This window comes from Brachionichthys hirsutus, chromosome 13, assembly GCF_040956055.1.
Source record: "Brachionichthys hirsutus isolate HB-005 chromosome 13, CSIRO-AGI_Bhir_v1, whole genome shotgun sequence".
NCBI lineage: Eukaryota > Metazoa > Chordata > Actinopteri > Lophiiformes > Brachionichthyidae > Brachionichthys > Brachionichthys hirsutus.
Genome location: NC_090909.1, coordinates 500,202 through 519,935, shown reverse-complemented (window position 1 = coordinate 519,935; position 19,734 = coordinate 500,202). Strand labels below are relative to the sequence as shown.

General features: G+C 55.8%; 4 protein-coding genes across 7 annotated transcripts in view; all 4 read right to left on the bottom strand.

Moving 5' to 3' along the window:
- The window catches only part of hsf1 (heat shock transcription factor 1), a 4,287-nt gene extending 575 nt beyond the window's left edge, over nt 1-3,712 (bottom strand). Inside the window, exons 1-14 of the mRNA XM_068746841.1 lie at nt 3,415-3,712; nt 2,909-3,017; nt 2,695-2,831; nt 2,477-2,601; nt 2,288-2,363; nt 2,050-2,111; nt 1,502-1,571; nt 1,313-1,428; nt 1,064-1,242; nt 747-885; nt 572-668; nt 437-490; nt 265-316; nt 1-27 (exon numbers count right to left, since the gene is read on the bottom strand). The exon at nt 1-27 is cut by the window's left edge and continues 575 nt beyond it. Of these exons, the coding sequence (XP_068602942.1) occupies nt 1-27; nt 265-316; nt 437-490; nt 572-668; nt 747-885; nt 1,064-1,242; nt 1,313-1,428; nt 1,502-1,571; nt 2,050-2,111; nt 2,288-2,363; nt 2,477-2,601; nt 2,695-2,831; nt 2,909-3,017; nt 3,415-3,537 (1,366 nt within the window). The 5' untranslated portion in view covers nt 3,538-3,712. The remainder of the gene's footprint in view (nt 28-264; nt 317-436; nt 491-571; nt 669-746; nt 886-1,063; nt 1,243-1,312; nt 1,429-1,501; nt 1,572-2,049; nt 2,112-2,287; nt 2,364-2,476; nt 2,602-2,694; nt 2,832-2,908; nt 3,018-3,414) is intronic.
- A 163-nt stretch (nt 3,713-3,875) lies between these two features.
- lrp12 (low density lipoprotein receptor-related protein 12) lies at nt 3,876-9,435 on the bottom strand. Its single transcript, XM_068746829.1, has 11 exons — nt 9,192-9,435; nt 8,786-8,842; nt 8,047-8,182; nt 7,769-7,971; nt 7,445-7,692; nt 7,027-7,176; nt 6,728-6,949; nt 6,379-6,645; nt 6,099-6,301; nt 5,890-6,022; nt 3,876-5,698 (listed from the first exon to the last, which is right to left on the bottom strand). The coding sequence occupies exons 1-11, from the start codon at nt 9,253-9,255 to the stop codon at nt 4,769-4,771; spliced, it is 2,613 nt and encodes an 870-aa protein (XP_068602930.1). The 5' UTR covers nt 9,256-9,435; the 3' UTR covers nt 3,876-4,768.
- An 888-nt stretch (nt 9,436-10,323) lies between these two features.
- Nucleotides 10,324-14,405, bottom strand: ntaq1 (N-terminal glutamine amidase 1). The gene is given in 7 exon segments (XM_068746848.1): nt 10,324-10,702; nt 10,788-10,826; nt 10,829-10,911; nt 11,003-11,151; nt 11,233-11,283; nt 11,715-11,814; nt 14,335-14,405. Coding segments are annotated over 7 exon segments (651 nt in total). The 5' UTR covers nt 14,394-14,405; the 3' UTR covers nt 10,324-10,532.
- Nucleotides 14,406-14,585: 180 nt separating this feature from the next.
- On the bottom strand, nt 14,586-19,328 carry bop1 (BOP1 ribosomal biogenesis factor). 4 transcript variants are annotated; one of them, XM_068746832.1, is made up of 15 exons: nt 19,182-19,328; nt 18,418-18,585; nt 18,200-18,334; nt 17,911-18,065; nt 17,714-17,831; nt 17,319-17,633; nt 17,069-17,230; nt 16,886-16,966; nt 16,709-16,778; nt 16,496-16,628; nt 16,232-16,415; nt 15,861-16,152; nt 15,690-15,774; nt 15,495-15,602; nt 14,586-14,895 (listed from the first exon to the last, which is right to left on the bottom strand). In XM_068746832.1, the coding sequence occupies exons 1-15, from the start codon at nt 19,314-19,316 to the stop codon at nt 14,742-14,744; spliced, it is 2,295 nt and encodes a 764-aa protein (XP_068602933.1). In that variant the 5' UTR covers nt 19,317-19,328; the 3' UTR covers nt 14,586-14,741. The 4 variants fall into 4 exon arrangements, 3 of the variants coding, with proteins under 3 accessions (XP_068602933.1, XP_068602935.1, XP_068602934.1); XM_068746834.1 differs by having other exon boundaries at nt 18,200-18,271; XM_068746833.1 differs by having other exon boundaries at nt 18,200-18,301; nt 18,442-18,585.
- Nucleotides 19,329-19,734: the final 406 nt, after the last annotated feature.

The window sequence follows — 19,734 nt, the reverse complement described above, 5'->3', positions numbered from 1 at the left end:
AGGCTGTGTAGTGGACCAGTTGTTTCCCTGGACCAATCAGAAAGCAACAGAGAGTCACCACTTTGGTGAACAGGAACAAGCCACACCCCTTTTTAATGCGTCAGTGTGGCCACACCCATTTTTAAAGCGTCAGACACAGGGTAGCCACACCCCTTTTCCTCTCAATGGGACCAAAATCAAAAACAAGAGGCCCAGTCCACACCCCCCCACAGGTATCAACCCATAAACCAGGGGAGTCGCCCCCTGCTGGCCATCGGCTGTTACCTGTGTGGTCGCCGCTTTCATCACTTCCTTTAGCGAAGTCATCGGAGAGCAGCTGAGAGGAAACAGTGACATCACAGTTATCAACGCATTGATCCTTTATAGATGCTCTTACTGTGAAAATATTTATGACAGGAAAGTCAATATCAAAATAAAAGTCTGTATGTTATCTCACAGTGTCCAAACTGTCGATGTCGAAGTCGCCGGCAGGAAAGGTCGAGCTGAAGAACTGAACACACACAAGTTCTCTGTTCAGGTGTGCCTCTAAGCCTCGCCGGCGCCACATACTGGTGATACTGGGCAGACTGACCTCCATGAGCGGCGAGGTGTCGAAGGTGACGGACTGCGAGTTCAGCAGGTTCTCCAGACTGCCGTCGATGCTTTCCACGTGGTCAGAGAGCTGGAGCCTGAGACACGGCGGCCTGGTCATCGATAAGGTCGCGCCGCGCCGCGCCCCGGCCGAAGCCCCAGGTGTAAAGACTCACCTGTCGATGCAGGCGACCGTCTGACATGGATGGGCGGAGCTGAGGGTGGCATTTGGGGCGGATGCAGATGACGGTAATTGGCTGGCTGGGGCAGGTGGGAGGGGCCCAGCGGTAGATGGGCCCGTCACGACGGGGGCGACTACAGAAATAAAAAAATAATTTATAATCAATGAAAGTACAAAGACGAACGCACTGATCATTAATCCATAATAATTAATACACACAAAGATTCGGCAGTCACGAAATACAAGGAGGAGGCGTGGCCTGGTCTAGTATCAGGAGGAGGCGTGGCCTGTTCTCGAAGCAGGGGGCGGTACCTGTTGTTGGAGCGGTGGTGGCGTTTGCCATCAGCTGTGTCTCATCCTGTAGGATGGAGTTGATGAAGGTGGTGGGGGAGAGGGGTGTGTCTACAGATAAAACTCCGCCTTCAAGGACAGGACACTCCTCCCCATCAGGACTGGGCGGCTCCAGTTTGACGCTGACTGATTGGCTCTCTCTGCAGGCGACGACGGATTGGCCGTTAGAACGTGCTGAGCAATCAGAGGAGGGGAACGACATGTCCTTACCCCGCGTCCATCCAATCGCTGACCAGATCCTGAGCTGTGGGTGTGGCCACCTCTGTGACGTCAGAGATGATTGGTCCAGAGGCGGGCGAGGAGTCGGCTGAAAACAGACTGGCCGCCTGAAAACGCAGAACTGATCAGATCAGATCAGTTCGGCAGCGATGAAGTATTTGTGGGGAAGTGGGCGGTTACCTCCAATGAGAGCGGCCGGCTGTATTTAGGCATGGAGTGGGCGGAGCTAGAGTCATTCAGCATGAGAGGGCTGCGGCAAGAGCGAAATAGAAAGCAGTAAATATTCACTCCGGTGCTCTGTGTGTGTGTGTGTGTGTGTGTAGGTGTGTGTGTGTGTGTGTAGGTGTGTAGGTGTGTGTGTGTGTGTGTGTGTGTGTGTTTAGGTGTGTGTGTGTGTGTGTGTGTGTGTAGGTGTGTGTGTGTGTGTGTAGGTGTGTGTGTGTGTGTGTAGGTGTGTGTAGGTGTGTGTGTGTCTGTGTGTGTGTGTGTGTGTGTGTGTGTGTGTGTGTAGGTGTGTGTGTGTGTGTGTGTGTGTGTGTAGGTGTGTGTGTGTGTGTGTAGGTGTGTGTGTGTGTGTGTAGGTGTGTGTGTGTGTGTGTAGGTGTGTGTGTGTGTGTGTAGGTGTCTGTGTGTGTGTGTCTGTGTGTGTGTGTGTCTGTGTGTGTGTGTGTGTGTAGGTGTGTGTAGGTGTGTGTGTGTGTGTGTGTGTGTGTGTGAGGTAAACTTGCATCTTCCTCTTCACTCCCAGAATCCTGTTTGATTGGACGAGAGAAACCAGGAACTGGATCAGCTGCAGGAAGAAACATTATTGATACGACATCGACAGCCAATCAGGCGCCTCCAACAGAATCAGCGCCGTCCCTCCCGTCGAGCAAACGGGAAACGAGATCCCATCACCCGAAGCCGCCGACGGCCGATGGACTGATCCGCTGATGTATTGATTGCTGATTATCGGCTATTGATTACCTTCTTGACGACCTTCTGCTGCGTGGCGTGCTTCTGCCTCAGACTGGCCACTTCTCTCCACAGAGCCTTGTTCTCCCTGAAACAGACGGGATCGGGGGACGTTAGACCCGGGTCCGGTCCCGGTCCCGGTCCCGGGTCCGAGCCGCCGGCCCCCCGGGCCCGGCCCCGGCCCCCGCGGGGCCGTCTTACAGTCTCATGGTCATGATCCGGGAGTCGATGGTCTCCTGCTTCCCCTTCATGATCTGGACGTCGTTCAGGATCTTGCTGACGTCCTCCGCGGAGATCTTCACTTCCTCCTGGCGCACGGACGACACCTGAGCCAATCACAGCACAGAAGCAGAAACAGGCGATTCACCACCTGCGTTACCGTGACGACGGCTGCACGGCCGGCGCCCCCGGGGACAGACGTTGGTGACTTTGCGCTTGATGTTCTCCAGCAGGCGTTCTTGTCCTCTGGTGAAGAACGGGTGCTGGAACTCGGTGTCGTCCGTCTCCGGCTTCACCAAACCGCCGTGCTCGATGTGGACGACCTTACGGAAGCCGTCTGGGGGCGGGGACACAAACGCACGCCGGGTCACGGCGCGGGCGCTCACACGGCCGGTCGGTCGGACGGCCACTCACACATGTTGAGCTGCCGGATGAAGCTGGCCATGTTGTTGTGTTTGAAGAACTTTGGTAGAACGTCTTTGGAGAACCGGGCCTGATCGAAGACGTGGAAGCTGGTTCCGCTCTGCCACACAACAAAGCAACGGGCTGCTGATCACATCGATCAATCATCACGGAGGCTCAATCGTTCTACGTCCTGATGAGAACATTAACGTTAACCTGGTTAACCTGGTTAGTGGTTAACCTGGTTAGGGTCTCTGCTGGGACTCAGTTCTCTTTACTGCAGCTATTTAATCTAGAGCTACTCTGCCCGACCATCGCATTAGCGCCGATCAGCTGTTAGCCGTTAGCCGTTAGCTCCCTGGGTGCAGAAGTTAAATGTTGAAGCTAACGGCTAACTTACCTCGACTTTAATCCTCAACAACAAAGGACTGTCAGGTTTACATTGGCTGGACATACTGCGTGCTAGCTGCTAGCTGCGTGCTATCATATGCTACGTTATGCTAAGCTACTGCGTGTACCGGGCTCCAGCAGATGAGCGGGTCCGTGTCGGGGTCCTCCACCAGGATCCACAGCTTAGCGACGAAGGCCGGGACGTTCCCCCCGCTCAGAACGGCTCCTCCCCCGCCGGCAGGACCCTCCATCGGGGAGACGAATCAAACGCACTGCGGCTATCTGCTGATGCTAACAGCTAGCCAGCTGGCAGCACGGCGCGTCTCAAAGCTCTTCGAATAACTGCGACGAGGAGCCGGACTTCGGTCTTATCCGGACCGAGACGAACTCTGCTCGGGTTCTAGACCGAGCCGGGGGCCGCTTTATCCGGATAAAAGGGGTTACACTGACTCCGCAACAAATCCGACAAAACAAACTGCGTAACTGACCGACTGTCGCGTTTCGATGACGTCACAGCGTAACGTATTCGAGCCAGTGTGAAAACATCTGCGCTCAATCTTCAAAATACGAGGTGGAAACTTGAATCTAATCAGTTTAACAGCTTCGTTCTTTTATTATTTTTACATTAGACTCAACAAAAAGACATCAAACATCATGCAGCTCAAAAACAAGCAGGCACAATAATAAAGTCATTAATAAATACTTACACAAAGAGTACCAAACAAGTATAGGGATGTCCCGCAGCGAGACCCGGACAGTCCAGATACGTCTTCGTCAGCCAGACTGGTTCTTATGACCTTTGACCTCACTTTAAGACACCTTAGATTCTCAAGAACGATCTAATCTGGAACCTTTACCTCTAAAAAAGGGCAGCGAGAACCCAACAGATAAAAACGTAACCCAGGCAACCAGAACAAAGCTGACCAATGAGGAGCGTGACGAGGTAGCGCAGCTAGCATTAGCATCAGCCTCCTGCAAGCTGACGGAGTGAATGTATTTCTTGTGCTTCGTTTTTAACAAAGTTGACTGCGTGTTCATCAAGCAGTCGATTCGTTCTACATGTTCAGTTTCATTGAGCCGAACAGTTACAAATACACAAGTGTGTGTGTGTGTGTGTGTGTGTGTGTGGGGGGGGGGGGGAACTCGTAAACATAAATCAAGGGAAAAGTTCTACGTCCTCATTGTCAACAAGAGGGGGGTCGGACCGGACCGGACCGGACCGGACGCCGCCAGCAGGGAGGGAGCTGTTTAACGGACGGACTGGGAGCCCGTAGCACAGAGCTAACATTCAGCTAGCATGCTAACAGACTGTCCATAATGTAAACGGCTAACAGTCCTCCGGTGTGAGGTGGTAGCATGTTGGCTAGCGGCGTGTGCTGCTGTTCATCATTAGCGATGTTAGCCAGTAGACGGAACATGAGCAGTAAAACTAGAAGAGGGTATGAGCGTGCTAGTTAGCGTGCTAGTTAGCATGCTAGCCCTTCAGCAGAGCAGCAGCAGCTCGTCGTCGCTGCTCTCCGTCTTGCCCGCGGCCTCCAGACAGGCGTCAGGGATCCGAGCCGTGTGGACCATCCCACAGTGTTCACAGGGGCCGTCCCGCCCGCCGCGAGAGCCGTTTCCATGGCGATGATGAGAGGAGGAGGGGTGTGGCACCAGCGTTGACTGTCGGGCATCAGTAAGTGAGGAGGAGGAGGAGTCTGAGTCGGACACAGGGATCAGCAGCTCCACGTCCTCCTCTTCCTCGCTGCTTCCTCGTTGCTCTGTGGCCTCGGCCCCACCCCTTCCTGTCTCCAGGTGGCGAAGTGGACTGTGATTGGTCCAGCTCTGGTCCTGCTGGTTCTGGCCAGTTCTGGTCAAGTTCCTGGCGAGGCGGTGCAGGCTCTGAGCCAGACGCCGCAGGGCAGAGGTGGGTGGAGCCCGGCGATCTGCGCCATTGAGATTACAGGGGACGGGTGCCGGCCTGGACGTTACCACGGTAACATGGCTGGAATCGGGTGGGGGCTCTGTGGGCCTGCCGCGGTCTCGATCACGGCCAGGCGTTGGGGCCGAGGTGGCGGCCGTTGTCAGGGAAACCACTGCCTCCACACTGGAGTAGGGCGGGGTTTTCTGGGGGAGAGGGGCGACGGCCCCGCCCACCGCGCCCACGCCACGCTCCCTCCCTCGCTCGCCCTCTGTGTCCGTGTCGTCGGAGTCCGGAGAGAGCAGGTCCGAGCCGGAACTCCCCGTGCTCCCGGTGCCGGCGCTGTCCTCCAGGTCAGCGGAGACCAGAGCCAAAGAACCGGATCGCCGGGAGCGGGACAGGGTGAACAGGCGGCGCCACAGGTTGCTATGACGACCAGAGGACGGCAGTCTGAGGGAAGTGAAGCCAAGCTGAGAGCGAACCGCCAGACGGAGGTTCTCCAGGACGGACGCCTAAGGACAGGAGACAAGGACGAGGACATGAGAAGACGTCCGACTGGACTCAAGGTGAGTCTCCTGAAAACCCAAAACCAGCTCAATGAAGGGCGGAGCTAAAGAAACCGGCGTCTCATCCAGGGAAGAATGATCAAAGCAGTCGTCTCTTTCTTCTTCAGGTGCAGCTGAATGCAGGTGGGCGTGTTTACCTGGCTCCCAGAGCACACTGGGAAATCTTCAACAGGTGGGATCAGTCCTTGGGCTATCAGCTGGCCGTAAGAGGGCGGGGCTTCCCTCCTCAGTAGCTCCGCCTCCACCCTGGACAGCTGCGTCTCGAATGACCTGGATCGGCCAAACGGCGAGCTTTGAATCAAAGCTTCCAATGAGAGCCAATCAGAGGCCGTGGGCGTGGCCTCACCTGCGTTCGAACATGCGCAGCGAGTAGAGCTTGCAGGTGCAGCCGAGGGCGATGACCAGCAGGAGGCCGCAGATCAGGCTGCCGATGACGGCGGCGGTGATGACCCGGGTCGGAACCACGATGGGACAGCGCTCCTCGTCGCTGCCGTCGCCGCAGTCGTCCTGGGCGTCGCACACCCACGACTCGAACACGCAGCGGTTGTTCTGCGGGTCAGAGGTCACGCAGACCGGGTCAGAGGCCGCATGCTCTCGGTGCCGGCGGCGCTGACGGATCTGGGTACCTTGCAGTGGAAGTTCCCCGGCTGGCAGAAGAAGCAGTTCTTCTCGTCGGAACCGTTGGGGCAGCGGTTCTGATAGTTGCAGCGGTCCGACCGAGGGTAGCAGGCGCCGTTTCGGGAACACGGGAACTCGTCCTCCGGACAGGAAGTGCAGTTGAGCTCGTCCCGACCGTTGGGGCAGTGCCAGTAGCCGTCGCAGCGCTGCTGCTCGGCGTAGCAGCCCCAGTTCCCCCCACAGGGAACCTCCCACGGCAAGCAGAACCCGTCCACCTGAGGAGCAGAACCGCAGAACCTCAGTCAGAGCCGGCCCGCTCTGAACACGCGCTGCGGCGCAGCTCCGCCTCCGACGCACCTGGTAGGTGACGTTAAACCCCCTGGCGGCGTTGATCTTGTCGGCGTTGAAGTGAACTCTCAGCTGACCGGACGACGAGACCACGGCGAGCGGCGCCCTGGAATCGAAGGCGGTCAGAACCCGGAGGAGGCGGCGAGGGTTCTCCTCCAGGCCGTCGTAGACCTTCACGTAGTCGCCGTAGCCCGTCCCGTCCAGCTTAAAGTCCGTGAACCTGAGGACGACCTGCGGGCGGGGGAGGACGCCGTTCGGGTCACGGCGGACGGAACGGCGTCCCGAGCGCGGACGAGGCCGGCGGCTACCTTCCGGTGGTCCCCGGTGTCGATCAGCCAGGTGCAGTTACTCCCGGGGGGGTAGAAGTCGGGGTAGTTGGGAGAGCTGAAGGAGCCGTAGAAGTTCCTCATCCGTTCTCCACAAGGGGCGCCGTCACAGTCGATCTCATCGCCGAGGTCCTTCACGAAAAGGGACAGGGGTCAGGGGTCAGGAGAGCATCTCTCCGTCCAACGGCGTCCCCCACGCATCCCCGGCCGTGCTCGCGTCCCTCACGCGTCCCCCACGCGTCCCGGGCTGTGCTCGCGTCCCTCACGCGTCCCTCATGCGTCCCCCACACGTCCCCGGCCGTGCTCGCGTCCCTCACGCGTCCCTCACGCGTCCCGGGCCGCGCTCGCGTCCCTCACGCGTCCCTCACGCATCCCTCACGCGTCTCAGCCGCGTCCTCACCTGGCAGTCGATGCTGCCGTCGCAGCGCAGGCTGCGCGGCAGGCAGGTGTAGAGGCGGGTGTAGCGGGACAGACACGGGAACTGATCCGGGCTGCAGGGCTGGAAGGAGAAGGGCGAGTCCAAGCAGAGCTCCTCGTCCGAGCCGTCCCCGCACTCGTCCATGGAGTTACAGCGCCACGCGTCTGGGACGCACTTCCCGTTGGAGCAGTGGAACTGTTCCAGGTCGCAGCCGGAGGCCTCCGGGTTTCCTACAGCAGGGTCATCGATGAGGGAGGATCAATAAGCAGGAGGAGGAGGACGTCTGTGGACGGCCGGCGTCCTCACCTGTGACGTAAGACAGCCGGAAGCCTTTCCCCGTCAGGCTGCCGTCCGAGTGGAAGTGGATCCAGACGTGGTCCTGGGACGAGATGTGCGGCGGCGGCAGGGCGGAGCCACACAGCCGGAGGCCGTCCGGGCGCCGGTAGCTGCTGATGGACAGCCAGTCCGAGGAGCAGCGCCGGGAACCCTGGAGGTCGAAGTCCTGGAAGCTGCGGCGGCAGGAAGGGAGCGTTCAGCGCGTCTTACGGTGCTGTAACCATGGAAACGGCCGGTCCCTTGGTCACCTGATGGTGACGGTGTCTCCGGGTCGGGCTCTGATATTCCAGCTGCAGTTCAGTCCGGACGGATACTGGAAGGGCCAACCGGGGCTGGTGACGACGCCGCCGGACGGCCGCAGGAGCGCCGCCACGTCGCCACAGGCTGGACGGACGATAATCAATAACCACGACGGCACTCACAGCCAGTCCAGCACAGTGTCACGTTACACACGCGCACGCACGCGCACGCACGCACACGCATACGCACACACGCGCGCACACGCACACGCACGCGCACGCACGCACGCACGCACGCACACACACACACACGCACACACACACACACACACACACACACACGCACACACACACACACGCACACACACACACACGCACGCACGCACACACAGTCTCAGGTCTGCGTTTAGACGGCAGGTGAATGAAGCTGGTCGTGATGCCATGCAGACCGATCGATTGATCGGTCGCTCATGCAGACTGATCGATTGATCGGTCGCTCATGCAGACTGATCGATTGATCGGTCGCTCATGCAGACTGATCGATTGATCGGTTGCTCATGCAGACTGATCGGTTGCTCATGCAGACCGATCGATTGATCGGTTGCTCATGCAGACTGATCGATTGATCGGTCGCTCATGCAGACTGGTCGATTGATTGATTGATCGGTTGCGATGCAGAACAGAATGAACCGGTAGCAGCTGCCGGCTCATTCCGGACCCCACAAGGTCACCGTCTCAGTGACCTCACCGTTAGAGATCCCCGACACGTAAACGTTGTCATTCCTCTGAGACGCAGCGATGCATCCTGGGAGAGAGAGAGAGAGAGAAGGGTGTAACGGTGCAAGCCTGCCCCCCCAGACGGACTGGACACCTGGCCTGACTGACCATGATCACCGGGCTAGGGTTAATCAATGCTAACAAACGGGACACGGCTTTACATTCTGGATTAGCCTCTTCGGTTTTAGCAATGATTAAACCGATGTTGAGATCAATAAAGGTCATTTTGTTTAAATTCATGTTTATTTCCGTTCACGCAGCAAGGAGAAACGTGCTACTTTAGGCCGTGACGTCACTGGGATTCATTTGATCAATAAAGCGGGTTATCGCAGCCTCATCGATGGTTCAGAGTTCAGACACGTCGAAGTTCAACTCACCCGACAGGACGAGCACGTAGACGGCCGGCGAGCAGCTGCGCCTGCAGGCAGGTGTGCGGGCCATAATAACCCGCAGGTTATGATGATGATGATGATGATGAAGGTCACCAGCAGCTGGATGCTACGCGGTTAGCTTAGCGTGGGCTAAATAGTGCGCTATTCCTCCCACATCTACGTTCATTCACTCCAGTAAGCTAAGCTAACAGTTACAGCTAAGATGCTCGCACGTCTGACGGCAACAAAGAGTCCCATTAGCCACGGCTAACGGCTAACAGCTAACGGCTAACGTTAGTAGCCGTCTTAGCCAAGGCTGAGTCGAACCTCACAGTAATAACTTCTGCCGGATACAGCGACACGTCAAAACACGCAGCAGGCAGGTCGGCCAACATCAAGAGCCCCAAAGGCAGGCTAACCAGTCTCCCGCAGCGGAGCCCGGCTAAGGAGGCCAACGTCAATAACACTGGCCGATTAGCTGGTACATGCTAACGAAGCTACAGGGTAGCTAGCTCGTCCTCCCAGACAAAGAGAACATTAAACCCGGAGCGGGCAGCTAACCCGGGTTAACGGGCTAACCGCAGCAAGCTAACGTAAGCTAGAGAGCGTTTAGCATCGCCACCTTCCGTTAGTGCGGGCTTGTAGCCGCTAGCCTCAGAGTGGAACAACCGAGCGCGTAGCGCGTACAGCTGTAAGCCCCGCCCTCCCCGTGACGTGGGGAACTCGTCCGTTTTAGTCGTTGTTCTCATGAAAGGCCATTTTAGCGTCACAAATCCCAGCGGGTTCATTTCACACCGAGAGATGAAAACATTTTAATAATAAAGCTGCTTCTGAATAACAGTTACTGAATGTAAATAGAGTGAACGGCTGTTCTGCTGACTGGACCCCCTCCCTCCCCGCAGTGAAAGTCTCCATCTGTTGCCGTTGGGGGGTCCCCCCCCCTTCTGTCATTACTGAAAACACCAGCTTTACAAAAGACCACCCTAAAATAGAAATTCAGTCTGCATTTAAAAATAATATAACATTGTAGGGTCTGGATGATGATTCTCCAGAAACAAGCCCCACCCTCACCTGAGCTTAACTATAATAAATCAATGTGAATAAACAGCTGGATCATCAGTCGGCTGCGACATTAAAATGACATCATTTCATTTATTTAACACAAGTTCTTTCACCCCGACTGAAACGCAAGAATTAGAATCCTTCACTGTTAAAGTGAGAAAAAGTCGACATCATCGGGCCGACGTGTTTCCAGGTAGAAAACAGGCCTGCAGCGTTTACAGGTGAGCACTCTCATTGGACGAGCAGGAGGCACTCTGAGCCCCGCCCCCGAGCTGTCTGCTGCAGCTACAACGGAGACGGCGACGGTGATGATGAAGCTGCTGCTACTGCCAACGATGATGACGATGATGAAGAGTAGCCCAGATATCTCTGCAGGAAATGGCCCAGGCTGAAGACCCGCCCCCAGCCGACGGCGGGATTCATACTGATGAAGTCGTCCAGGTTCATCCGACACTCTGAGGAAACGCGTCACGACGACGTCAGCGCGTCATTTACAAACATCAAACATGCTCGCGCCATTGAAGTGAGGCGTCATGTGACCTGCGGTGCGTATGGGCGGGTAACGCGGGGGGGCGTCGTCCACGATCCGTCCGGGCTCCTCATGTGAGATCGGTCGGATGCGAAGTTGGACAGGAAGCTGTCAGCAGGGATGACGCGCAACTTCCTGTTGAGCAGAGCCGATAAAGAAGGCCGGGGCCGTGTGACAGTTGTTGGGCTCCGGGTTCTGTTGGGCGTGGCCCCCAGGTGTGCGTTACCTGTGGTACGCAGGGCGCATGCTGCCGTCGGAGCGCAGGGCCTCGGCACCGTAGACCCGCAGGCTGCAGGGAAAGGACAGCTCGGAGTCCAGATCATAGACCAGCGGCTCGGACTGAAGGCTGGCCTGCAGCAGAACCACGTGGTAGTCCTGGAACACACGATGACATCATCAGTGATGTCACGACCTCTAACTAACCAGCTGTGTCATAGATGCAGTGACATCACAGACCCAGATCACTGGTTGGCCTCCGGGTCTGGACTTCTGCTTCCACAGAGGAACCTGAAGGAGATCAAAGTCAGATATCAGCCATCGTGGGCGGTGGGGAGACCACACCCACGTAGGCTCCGCCTCCGATGACGGAGGCCCAGCCGGTAGGAGCAGGAAGAACCTCGCCCACACAGAAAGAACCGGAGATGTAAAGAACGGCCGAGAAAAGCTGAACAGTTGTAGACCGGTTACAGACCGGTTATAGACCGGTTACAGACCGGTTATGGACCGGTTACAGACCGGTTATGGACCGGTTACAGACCGGTTATGGACCGGTTACAGATCGGTTATAGACCGGTTACAGACCGGTTATAGACCGGTTACAGACCGGTTATAGACCGGTTATAGACCGGTTATAGACCGGTTATAGAACGGTTATAGAACGGTTAAAGAACGGTTATAGAACGGTTAAAGAACGGTTAAAGAACGTAGAAAGTCCTCACCGTTCTGCTCTCGTTAGAGATGAACACCACAAACAGTTCCTTCAGGAGAGCCGTCCTCTGCAGCCGCACAGACTCACAGATTTTCCAAACGTTTTCTTCACTGCAGAAACAGAAAACAACAGAACCAGTAAAACCCAGTAGTGGACTGGTAACAGCCACACGTAGACGGGTCCACAACGGTAACGGCTACACGTAGACGGGTCCATAACGGTAACAGCCACACGTAGACGGGTCCACAACGGTAACAGCTACACGTAGACGGGTCCACAACGGTAACAGCTACACGTAGACGGGTCCACAACGGTAACAGCTACACGTAGACGGGTCCATAACGGTAACAGCTACACGTAGACGGGTCCACAACGGTAACAGCCACACGTAGACGGGTCCACAACGGTAACAGCCACACGTAGACGGGTCCACAACGGTAACAGCTACACGTAGACGGGTCCACAACGGTAACAGCTACACGTAGACGGGTCCATAACGATAACTACACGTAGACGGGCCCATAACGGTAACAGCTACACGTAGACGGGTCCATAACGGTAACAGCTACACGTAGACGGGTCCATAACGGTAACAGCTACACGTAGACGGGTCCATAACGGTAACGGCTACACGTAGACGGGTCCATAACGGTAACAGCTACACGTAGACGGGTCCATAACGGTAACAGCCACACGTAGACGGGTCCACAACGGTAACAGCCACACGTAGACGGGTCCATAACGGTAACAGCTACACGTAGACGGGTCCATAACGGTAACAGCTACACGTAGACGGGTCCATAACGGTAACAGCTACACGTAGACGGGTCCACAACGGTAACAGCTACACGTAGACGGGTCCATAACGATAACTACATGTAGACGGGTCCACAACGGTAACAGCTACACGTAGACGGGTCCATAACGGTAACAGCCACACGTAGACGGGTCCACAACGGTAACAGCCACACGTAGACGGGTCCATAACGGTAACAGCTACACGTAGACGGGTCCACAACGGTAACAGCTACACGTAGACGGGTCCACAACGGTAACAGCTACACGTAGACGGGTCCATAACGGTAACAGCTACACGTAGACGGGTCCATAACGGTAACAGCTACACGTAGACGGGTCCATAACGGTAACAGCTACACGTAGACGGGTCCATAACGGTAACAGCTACACGTAGACGGGTCCATAACGATAACTACACGTAGACGGGTCCACAACGGTAACGGCTACACGTAGACGGGTCCACAACGGTAACGGCTACACGTAGACGGGTCCACAACGGTAACGGCTACACGTAGACGGGTCCACAACGGTAACGGCCACACGTAGACGGGTCCACAACGGTAACAGCCACACGTAGACGGGTCCATAACGGTAACAGCTACACGTAGACGGGTCCATAACGGTAACAGCCACACGTAGACGGGTCCACAACGGTAACAGCCACACGTAGACGGGTCCATAACGGTAACAGCTACACGTAGACGGGTCCATAACGGTAACAGCTACACGTAGACGGGTCCATAACGGTAACAGCTACACGTAGACGGGTCCACAACGGTAACAGCTACACGTAGACGGGTCCATAACGATAACTACATGTAGACGGGTCCACAACGGTAACAGCTACACGTAGACGGGTCCATAACGGTAACAGCCACACGTAGACGGGTCCACAACGGTAACAGCCACACGTAGACGGGTCCATAACGGTAACAGCTACACGTAGACGGGTCCATAACGGTAACAGCTACACGTAGACGGGTCCATAACGGTAACAGCTACACGTAGACGGGTCCATAACGGTAACAGCTACACGTAGACGGGTCCATAACGATAACTACACGTAGACGGGTCCACAACGGTAACGGCTACACGTAGACGGGTCCACAACGGTAACGGCTACACGTAGACGGGTCCACAACGGTAACGGCTACACGTAGACGGGTCCACAACGGTAACGGCCACACGTAGACGGGTCCACAACGGTAACAGCCACACGTAGACGGGTCCATAACGGTAACAGCTACACGTAGATGGGTCCATAACGGTAACAGCTACACGTAGACGGGTCCACAACGGTAACAGCCACACGTAGACGGGTCCATAACGGTAACAGCTACACGTAGACGGGTCCATAACGGTAACAGCTACACGTAGACGGGTCCATAACGATAACAGCTACACGTAGACGGGTCCATAACGGTAACAGCTACACGTAGACGGGTCCATAACGGTAACAGCTACACGTAGACGGGTCCATAACGGTAACAGCTACACGTAGACGGGTCCATAACGATAACTACACGTAGACGGGTCCACAACGGTAACAGCTACACGTAGACGGGTCCATAACGGTAACGGCTACACGTAGACGGGTCCACAACGGTAACGGCTACACGTAGACGGGTCCACAACGGTAACGGCTACACGTAGACGGGTCCACAACGGTAACGGCTACACGTAGACGGGTCCACAACGGTAACGGCTACACGTAGACGGGTCCACAACGGTAACGGCTACACGTAGACGGGTCCACAACGGTAACGGCTACACGTAGACGGGTCCACAATGATGTCAAACATGAACTCGAACCTAATAGTTCCGGTATTCACCAGTAACAGCTGGTATAAACGCAGCCGTCGCGGGTCGGGATTATTCCGTTTACACTCATATCGGTGTGACACTGAAGGCGCACCGCCGGAACACAACTATGACGTCACATCCTGCAGAGGTTAACGCTATCAAAGCGCGCATTAAAAGCGTTTATTAACCATAGTTCATGATTTTAAGAGGAAACTGCGTTTAGATGCGACGCTTCATCCGATAAACACCGGAAGTCATCGCTGAGGTCTTCTGTTAGCTGCGCTGGACAACCAGCCAATCAGGAGCAAGAGAAACACTGACGGGACCTCGACTCCTCCCAGCAGCAGCTATCACCATGGTAACCAGACACAGACACCAGCTCAAACAGGTTTAATTAAAAACAAACAAGTTACAGGGTCAAAGGTCAAACATTCTGCTATGTGAAGAGGCGGATGGTGGCGTCAGCTCCAGACGAGAAGATCCACGGCTGAGAAGGGTGAAAGGTCACATCGAGGACGCCAAGGTCGTGAGTGATCACATGACCTCTGAGAACCTTCACCGGGACGATCAGAGGGTTCTGGAGCAGGTCACTGTGGGGGGGGGGGGGGGGCACAGGTCACCAGCGTGTATTCAATAATGCAAAACCTACTCTAGTAATGACCGTAGTAACTGTGTATTAGTGTGTAATAGTACTCTAGTAATGACCGTAGTAACTGTGTATTACTGTGTAATAGTACTCTAGTAATGACTGTAGTAACTGTGTATTACTGTGTAATAGTACTCTAGTAATGACCGTAGTAACTGTGTATTAGTGTGTAATAGTACTCTAGTAATGACTGTAGTAACTGTGTATTAGTGTGTAATAGTACTCTAGTAATGACTGTAGTAACTGTGTATTAGTGTGTAATAGTACTCTAGTAATGACCGTAGTAACTGTGTATTAGTGTCTAATAGTACTCTAGTAATGACCGTAGTAACTGTGTATTAGTGTGTAATAGTACTCTACTAATGACTAGTAACTGTGTATTAGTGTGTAATAGTACTCTACTAATGACTAGTAACTGTGTATTAGTGTGTAATAGTACTCTACTAATGACTAGTAACTGTGTATTAGTGTGTAATAGTACTCTAGTAATGACCGTAGTAACTGTGTATTTGTGTGTAATAGTACTCTAGCAATGCGTATTACCTGTAAACAGTCCCGTGACAGACAATAACAGACCCGTCATCAGACGCTGAGGCAAACAGCGGGTAAAGTCTGTGATAGGCCACGCCCCTCACCGCCTTCTTATGGTGCCTGCAAGCAGGAAGTGATCATGTGATCAATACATCAATATCCAACAAGTCAGCTGTAAGACCAACCCGACGGCCGGCAGACGCCCACCGTAACATCTTGTAGGGTTTGGTTGAGAGGTCGAGGTCAAACCAGCTCAGTCTGCAGTCGTAACTCCCACAGATCACATGATCACCTGGAGACAGGAGGACAGGTGAGCAGGGCGTCGCCCGTCATCATCCAAACACGATCGCACTTGGATGAAGGCGGGGCCGGCGTTACCCCCAGGGTGGACGGCCATGCTGGAGATCCACTTTGAGTTGACTTGTAGTTTTTTGGTCATTTCCTGTTTGACCAGGTTGTAGATGCGGACCGAGCGCTGCGTCGCCACGAAGAAGTAGGGCCTGATGGGGTGGAAGGACACGCACTGAACCAGCCCCTTATTCCTCCGGAAGGGGTTCTGGCTCCGCCTCCGGCTCACCTGGTGGATCAACACCTGCAGGTGGCTCGAGTGATCCGGCATCACCGAGGCCAGGTAGTCTCCTTTAGCGTGCCACACCACCTGGTGGACAGCCTGGGGAAACCAATACCGATCAGTTCGTTCAGCCGGGTATTGATCGGGCATGGCTGATCAGACAGGCGGACCGTCTCACTTTGGGGTGTGTTATTTTGAGCCGGACCCCCTGGCCAAGCTCATGCCCCTCCCCCTCACTCCAGAAGACAGACTCCACCCCGTCTGTCGGCGCCGCCTCCAGCGGACGCGACAGGAGCCGCTCTGATGATGAAATGACCTGTCTGTCTGCCAGCGAGTGAGACAGGATCAATACCACAGTATCCCTGGAAGAGAGAGAGAGGATCAATACCACAGTATCAGAGAGAGAGAGAGAGAGAGTGAGGAAAGGGGGCGGCGGCCTTACAAGGCAACAGCCAGCAGACAGACGGACGGGTTTGGGTTCCATGCGACGCTCTTCACGGCTCCGCCCACCTGGACCGTCGCCACACAGCGAGAGGAACACACCTCCCACAACCGGACGGAACCGTCATCACTTCCTGTTGCGGTTACAAAGAAACAGAACCATCGTTACTACTTGATACTTCGTAGTACAAGTACACAGACAGAGTACTGTTACCCGAGGCGAGCCACTGTCCCGACGGCGACGCGCTGATGGAGCGAACCAGACCCGTGTGACCCCGATACACCTGGACAAGAAGATGTTCTGCATTAGTGAGCGCTCACCTGTGTGTGTGTGCGTGTGTGTGTGTGTGTGTGCGTGTGCATGTGTGCGTGTGCGTGTGGGCGTGTCTACCAGAGACTGCGTGGTGGGAAACGGCTGCAGGTCTTTGGGTTTGGGAAGCTTTGGAATGAGATCCTCCGGGTCGACGTTGACCTGCAGACAGACAGACAGACAGACAGACAGACATGTCACTGATCTACCTTCGTCCTGCCTGGGTGGGCGGGGCCCCGGTGCGGCTGCAGGTGTGTGGGTTACCCTCATCTTCCTCTGTCGGGGGCACAGGTAGAGGTCGAGGCAGCGCTCGAACCTCTCGTGGATGAACCGGGGGAAGGCGGGAACCTGCCGGAGGCTCGGGAACCTCCCGGGAACGAAAGGAACCTTCCGGTCCGACGGATCCTGCTGGTCCCACAGAGCTCGCTGAGGAGTGAGACAGGTAGACAGGTAGACAGGTGCGTGCTGGACGCGGGTCAGCGGGACAGGTGTCCCCTCTCCAAAGACGTCTCACCTCCTCGTCCGTGAACAGGTACTCGGGTGGCGGGTTGTAGGACTCCTGGTGACCCGGTAGGGGGATCTTGGGGGCGGGTAGATGCATCCTGTGTCTGGCGAGGATGGAGGAGTCTTCGCCGGCCCAGAGGTCGTAGTAGCGCCCCCTGGTGTCGTCCTCCACGCGGCGAGGCTTGATCCAGCCCATCTTAATGGCGTGGACCAGCTTGGACACCTTCTCCTTCTCGATGAGCGACGGGATGAAGCTGCGCTTGTGGGCCGGCCTGTTGGTCACCGGGTGGATCATCACGTCGTTGCTGAAGAACTCCACCTGCGGCTGGGGGAGGGGCCACGGGAAGGTGTTTGACGGCGGCGCGTCGTACTCCGTAAGGCGGACGGACGCGGTGAAGGACGTACCTGGTACTCGTCAAAGCCGACGTCTCCGAACTGTCCCCGCTGCAGACGGTTCACCAGCGCCACCTGCTCATCCGACAGCACGATGTCACTTCCTGTCAGCTTATCGTGAACCGTTCTCCTGTGGTCAACCAGAACGCCGTCAGCCGAGAACTCGAGAACTCCCGGGACTTCCTGCCGCTCGGCGTTTGCAGACTCACCAGTAGTCCGGGTTCTCCATTTTGTCCAGGAAGTCGTCCAGCTCGTCCTTGTTCCTGATTGGCTTGTAGATCTTCTTACCATCCAGGTCGTAGCCAATGTGAGGGAAGTCTTTGTACCACTCCATGGGAACGTTCCCCACCGTGTTCCTGATGTCCTGCAGGAGAACCCAAGCGGAACATCGGGCATTCGTAGGGACCGAGAAGAACCGGCTGCTCCGCGTCCTGCAGGGCCTGCTATGACATCACAGCCACGGAAACACCTGAACCCAGACGAGGAGGAACATCTCACCTCCTCATCCGAGGAGTCGCGCTCATACTCGTCTTCCTCCTTCTCCGCCGTCACTCCTTCCTCGTCTTCCTCCTTCTCCGCCGTCACTCCTTCCTCGTCTTCCTCCTTCTCCGCCGTCACCCCTTCCTCCTCTGCCTGCAGGTAGAACAGCACAGGTGATGTTCTGGAGGAGAACACTGCAGACCAGGTGTGCCAGTCAGCTGCCGGCGCCGACCCACCTTCTCAATCTGCTGAGGCACGGCTTTCTGATCTTCATCTTCTTCCTCATCGTCACTGTCACTCCCAGAATCCTCCAACCCCGAGTAGACGCTGTCCTCGCTGTCCGACAGATCTGCATCATCGTCCTCCTCGTCCTCCTCAGCAGGTTTTTTGTTGAAGTTGAAGATCTGAATCAGCCGAGATATTGAGGAACAAACGTTGAAGCTCCAGGAGTTCCAGGTTCTCTTACGGACCATCACCCGGTAACGAGTACCGCGCAGCGGACAGCGCCCTCTGCTGGAGGGCGTGTAACGAACAGGCTGCTCCTGCTAGCTGCTCCTGCTAGCTGCTAGCAGCAGCACGACCGGCAGTTAGCTTCGCGGACGTTTCCACGGAGCCACTCCGGAGGAACAGTCTCTTCCCCCGCGACACTACCGTTAAAGAGTGCCGCCGCTTCGGCGCGACCGTCTTTGTCTTACGTCACTGGGCTAGCTGAAACGCTCCGAACCTCAGTTCCGACGTGCTAAGCTAACGACACTGAAGCCCGGACAGTCGTCCATTAACATTCCGGTCATTTTAAGCTTCTCCGTTTCGCCTCACGCTCCAGAACCCCCAGTCGGAGCAGCTCGAACCCGTGTGCTCCCCTCTCCGGTTCGGCTAACATAGCCCAGCACCACCGCGGTCCGGCACCGGACGTTCGCTGTTTTCATCGGTGTGCTATGCTAACAGTTAGCTTAGCCGCCAGTTAACCCAGTCGGTTCACTCCGCTGTTCGCCACACGCACCTCGTCCTGCTCCTCTTCCTCCTCTTCCTCCTCCCCGTTCCTCCTCTTCTTCACCGTTTTCCGAGAGGCTTTCTTGGGTTCTTCTCCGTCCGTTAATTCTTTGCTCCGCATGTTACCACGGCGTCTTTCCTCCATCGTGAACACGTGGGACTCTGAGGAGTCAAAGGTCATATGTCACAGGGGCGGGGCTACGAGGACGCCACCTAGCGGACGGGCGGACACGGACAGACACACAGATAGGTGGATGGATGGGGAAACCTAACAGAACCAGAACAGAAGAGAACCCCAAAGTAGATGTTTGCCTATTTTTAATGTTCTACCGTTCTAACAGTACACAACCAGACATCCATCGTCATGCGTCAGTTTATTGGACACGCCTCTAATGGTCACGTGACTCCTGGACAGCTGCCGTGATTGGCTGTGCTGTCCCACCTTCCCTGAGCTGTCATTTCCTGTTTGAGCATCAAGGCAATGCTGTGACATCATCGTTATGATGTCATCATGCAGATCATGGGGACTCTTCTTCGAGACGCTGTCCCCCTGCCTGTTGCTC